We start from the raw sequence: 5,106 nt of genomic DNA on the forward strand, positions 1-5,106 counted from the left end.
TGCATATTAAAATTCATTTGTTTGCACATGCGCGTTAGAGACTACTGGTGAAGGTTTCCAGGACGGTGGCTGTCTTTGGACATACTGGTTGAGGTTTGTGGTGGTGATGGTCACGTGATCAGTTGCTCCTGATATGAGGTGTGTATTACTTGGTTTAGTGGTTAGTGTAACCTAACATGTACGATTATTTATATTGTTGATGAATACTTTTCAGTACGATTGGACTCATTGTCAAAGTGATTACGAGGTATCAAATTATGCATAAATTGTGGGATTTTAACTGGCGTTCATTAAAGTTGTCTTGTTACTAAGATTTGCAGCAGGCGGCGTGTTGGTATAACTCGGTAATTGGTGTTATGATGTTTAAACGATGTACTGTTATAATTTACTATTTGTGTGTTGGGACTGTGCTATATCATATTATGAATTGGTTGATATGTGTGTGTGTAGTATTTTAAGTTTTGTAAATGTTTGCAGTTAAATAAAAGGACGGAAGCACCGTTCGAGAAGTTAATTGGTTGGGTTTAATGAATTCCCAGGCCGCCGATGTCGTAAATGATGTAAGTGTTAAATTGTATTAATTCGCTTGTCATGCTAAGAGTATATTTATATTTATATTTAAATAACGGAATTGAATTTATTGCTAGCTGCTAATATTTGAACAAATTTTGTTATCACTGGACATGTATAAAATTTTAAATGCTTCTGTATAAATGGTGGAATTTTGGGATTGAACATTGATGTATTGGCTGAAACAAGTTTTTGTATTTTAGGTTGAATCCTGTTCTAATAAAAGACTTGATGCAACAACGTGTTTGGTGACCTGGCGAAACAATTCAACATCAACGATATGGACCAACTGAAGGTGGATCGAGGGGTGGCCAAGGGTCGGTTCACTCGGAAAGTCAACGTAACGAAGGAGAGGTTGGCAAGAGACGACCCACCTGCAGTGTTGAAAAGTTTGCTTGCAGAAGTGGAAACTGCTTTCAGTGACCTTGAGGTGAGACATGATGCCTATTATTGCGAATTACTGAGTGCTAAATCAGAAATGGCCGAATTAAAGGAAGCAGAGATATATATTTTAGAGTGCGAAAGAACTAAATCTGAACTGGTGTCCTTGATCATTAAAAGATGTGGCGATAGTGAAAGTAAGATGGAAACTCTTATCAAAGTGAAACGTCTCGACCCACCTGAATTTTCTGGTGATATGAGAAATTATGGTACTTTTAAGAGGGATTATATGAGGTTGATTGTGCCTTTTTATGGGCAAGATGCCTATGCTCTAAAAAAATGTTTGAGTGGAGAAGCGCTGACTTGTGTGGAAGGAGTAGAAGATGAATTTGAAGAGATGTTCCGACGCCTTGACGATAAGTATGGTAATCCTTGTAAGCTAACGGAGGCTATTGTGAGTGAATTGAAAAGCCTTAAGCCTCTGAACGACGGAGATTCGAAGAGGTTAGTTTACATGATAAAGGTGGTTGAACGTGCTTGGTTGGATATGAGAAAAATAGGTCTAGAATCTGAGATGAAAACTACCTCTATTGTAACGTTGGTGGAGCGTCTTCTTCCTCCCACTTTAAAACGCAATTGGGTAATAAAGTCGCAAAAGGTAGGAAATGCTAAAGATCTTTTTGAAAATTTACTTCAATTTTTGTTACAAGAAAGGAGAGTGTGTGAGTATCTTGAAAGTGATTTGCGGTGCTCGACTTCATCAAAAGTAGTAACAAATAGTGCTTCTTGTGACAATACAAGTGAAAATGTGAAAGATGACCTGGATGAAATGAAATTAATTCAAGGTCAACATAGTGCAATGATATCAGAGTGTTTAACCACAGTATCAAGGTTAGCAGCCCAAATGTCAAATAATCCGGATGTCAAGTGCCCTCCTAAATGGTGTTGGTATCATGGTGTAGACGGTCATTCCATTTATGATTGCTATGCCTTCAAGAGTTTGAGCAATTATGATAAGTTTGCTCAACTCAAGAGAAACAATGCATGTTATAAGTGTGTTAACTTGGGCCATTTTTCTAAGTTTTGCAATGTGTCTGGTGTCAGTTCTTGTGATGTAATGGTCAATGGTAAAAAGTGTGGTAGGGAACATCACAAAATGTTACACTCTCTTCTATATAAACCTACTACTTTCACTGATGTAACTAGCAATTTGGTGTCTAGAGATGGTCATTTATTAATGGTGAGTGGCTTAAGGTATCACCAAAATGATATTAATGTGCTATGGGATAGTGGTAGCAATGTGTCGCTAATCACTCATCAAAAGGCCCAAGAATTAGGACTTAACGGAAGAGATGTGCAAATAACCATAACCAAAGTGGGAAATAAAACTGAGACCGTATCCTCTAAAGAGTATACAGTTCCTGTGGTGGACATCTATGGAGTGAAATGGGACATTATTGCCTGTGGTATAGATGAAATAACTACTCCTGTTGAGAAAGTTGATATGAATGTCGTTAGTTGTTTGTTCAAAAGTTTAAACGGTCTTCACATTTCAAGACCCTTTGGAGTAATACATTTATTAATAGGCATTGATTACTGTGTCCTTATGCCTCAAGTTATTGAAACGAATGGTAACCTTCAACTCATGTTAAACCAATTTGGCTATGTTGTTAGAGGATTTCACCCGCAATTAACTTCCCGCTGTTATCAATCCAATGTCAGTGTAAGAATCAATCACATAGATATTACAGACGTCAATGAGATTACTTCAGTTCCCAGGAAAACCATTAAAGACGTGTTGGATAATTACTTAAGTATTGAGAGCCTGGGTACTTCTTGTTACCCTAAGTGTTCTGGTTGTAAATGCGGTAATTGTACCCCTGGTCAAAGTAATTGTACCCTTAAAGAAGAAAGAGAATTGGCTCAAATATCACATGGTTTATCATTTAATTCAGATAAGAATAGATGGAGTGTCGCTTACCCCTGGGTAAGAAATCCTAATCTTTTACCTAATAATGTGTCCCTTGCAACAGCTAGGCTAATAGCCACGGAAAAAAGGTTGACCAAGTTAGGACTAGGTTATTGTACGTCCTATCAGAATCAAATTCATGATATGATTTCACGGGGGGTAGCCAGGAAGCTATCCGAAGATGAGATATATAGTTATAAGGGACCTATATTCTACATACCCCATACTGAAGTTCTAAAGCCTGACTCTAGCTCAACTCCCCTTCGGATAGTGTTTAATTCTTCTGCTAGGTATATGAATTTTTCTCTAAATGAAATGTGGGCGAAGGGTCCTGACATGCTAAACTCACTTTTGGGTGTTTTACTTAGGTTCCGAGAAAATGAAGTAGCATTTGTTTGTGATTTAGCCAAAATGTATAACACTATCTCTCTGTCCTTATTTGACCAGCACTGTCATAGGTTTCTTTGGCGTGATTTCAAGGTTGATGTTAAGCCAGATCATTATATGTTGACTTGTGTCCCATTTGGGGACAAACCCAGTGGAACTATTGCTATGCTTGCTTTGAAATTAACAGCAGAGATGAGTAAGGATGAATACCCTGTAGCTACGCAGATCATTGTGAATAATAGCTATGTTGATGACATATTGGGAAGCTGTGACAGCATAGAGATTGCAAACGAACTGATGAAACAAATTGAAAGAATTATAGGTCGTGGAGGTTTTAAAATTAAGCATTGGATTTTATCTGGCAATGAAAATCATGAGAATCCCAATGTTAAAGTGACTAAAAGGGAAAAGGAAAAGGTTTTAGGAATTGTGTGGGATCCTCATAGAGACCGGTTAGTATATGAAGTTAAAATAAATTTTTCTCCAAAGCATAGGAAAATTCATACTGAACCTAACTTGGCGCCAGATGATCTCATGGTTAATGTGCCACAGTATTTAACTAGAAGAATGTTGTTAAGTCAAATCGCATCTCAGTATGATCCTTTAGGGCTAGTTTGTCCGGTAACTTTAAGAGCTAAATTGATGATGAGACAACTAATTTCCAGGACAGAGGGGATTGAAGGAAAAGTTAGCCATTATGATTGGGATAGTGCAGTGTCGACAGATATTAGGAATGAGTGGTTAAGTTATTTCCAGATGTTGTTTGAGCTTCAGTCTCTCAGCTTCCCTAGGTGTGTCAAAGTAGAAAGTACCATCGGTAAACCAATGCTGGTGATTTTCTCTGATGGGTCTAGTTCTGCATATGGAGCATGTGCTTATGTGCGATGGGAATTGTCTGATGGAGGATTCTGTTCCAGGTTGCTAATGGCAAAATCTAGGCTTGCACCACTCAAACAGTTATCCATTCCCCGGATTGAACTATGTGGGGCCTTAGTGGCAGCTAGAATGAGAGAAACTATAGTGAAGGAAATGAATTTTGAATTTGAATCGGTGATGCACATTGTTGATTCTGCAATAGTTCGTGCCCAGATTCAGAAAGAAAGCTCTGGCTTTGGCACCTTTACTGCTACAAAAATTGCTGAAATTCAAAGTAAAACCGATGTGGGAGAATGGTCGTGGGTTTCAGGTGATAACAACCCAGCAGACTTGACCACCAAACCTGCTAAGCCGATCGATTTGGGTCAAGAATCAATGTGGCAAATGGGGCCGGCTTTCCTTACTCTCCCAATCAGTAAGTGGCCAATAAGGAAAGATCATATTGGTGATTTGCCTGACAGGGTGGGTGTCTTTGTTTCGCACACTTGTTTTACCGTGAATACTGTAGAAATGTCTCTAGTGTTTCAAATATCAAGATTTGAAAGTAGTGAAAAATTGCTCAGAGTCACTAGTAGAGTCCTTAAGGCTTTCAAATTTAAATCGTTCAAGGGAATATTTCAAACTCCTAATATAGATGAAATCTCTCAAGCAGAGATGTTGTGGGTGAGAGAAATTCAATCCACACTTGGTAAAGATTGGGAGTTCAGATATCGCAGACTTGGCCCTAGTGTAAATAAGGATGGTTTAATTGTGGTAGGCCAACGTATTCCTAGGTGGTTAAAGAACAATTATGATCAGGATGGGTTTGTATTACTCTCTCCTGATCATGAATTTGTCAAATTATATGTAAAAACCATGCATCGTCAATTTCATTCTGGAGTGGAAAACACCCTTGCGAAAATTCAATCTAAGTTTTGGGTACC

At 38.2% G+C, this 5,106-nt stretch overlaps 1 protein-coding gene across 1 annotated transcript in view; it reads left to right on the forward strand.

Annotated features, from left to right (window-relative positions):
• Nucleotides 1-4,812, forward strand: part of LOC137639432 (uncharacterized) — a 4,848-nt gene extending 36 nt beyond the window's left edge. Inside the window, exons 1-4 of the mRNA XM_068371705.1 lie at nt 1-138; nt 478-560; nt 774-4,598; nt 4,793-4,812. The exon at nt 1-138 is cut by the window's left edge and continues 36 nt beyond it. Coding sequence (XP_068227806.1) covers nt 851-4,598; nt 4,793-4,812 — 3,768 coding nt within the window. The 5' untranslated portion in view covers nt 1-138; nt 478-560; nt 774-850. The remainder of the gene's footprint in view (nt 139-477; nt 561-773; nt 4,599-4,792) is intronic.
• Nucleotides 4,813-5,106: the final 294 nt, after the last annotated feature.

The sequence above is a fragment of the Palaemon carinicauda genome, chromosome 4 (genome assembly GCF_036898095.1).
Source record: "Palaemon carinicauda isolate YSFRI2023 chromosome 4, ASM3689809v2, whole genome shotgun sequence".
Classification (NCBI taxonomy): domain Eukaryota; kingdom Metazoa; phylum Arthropoda; class Malacostraca; order Decapoda; family Palaemonidae; genus Palaemon; species Palaemon carinicauda.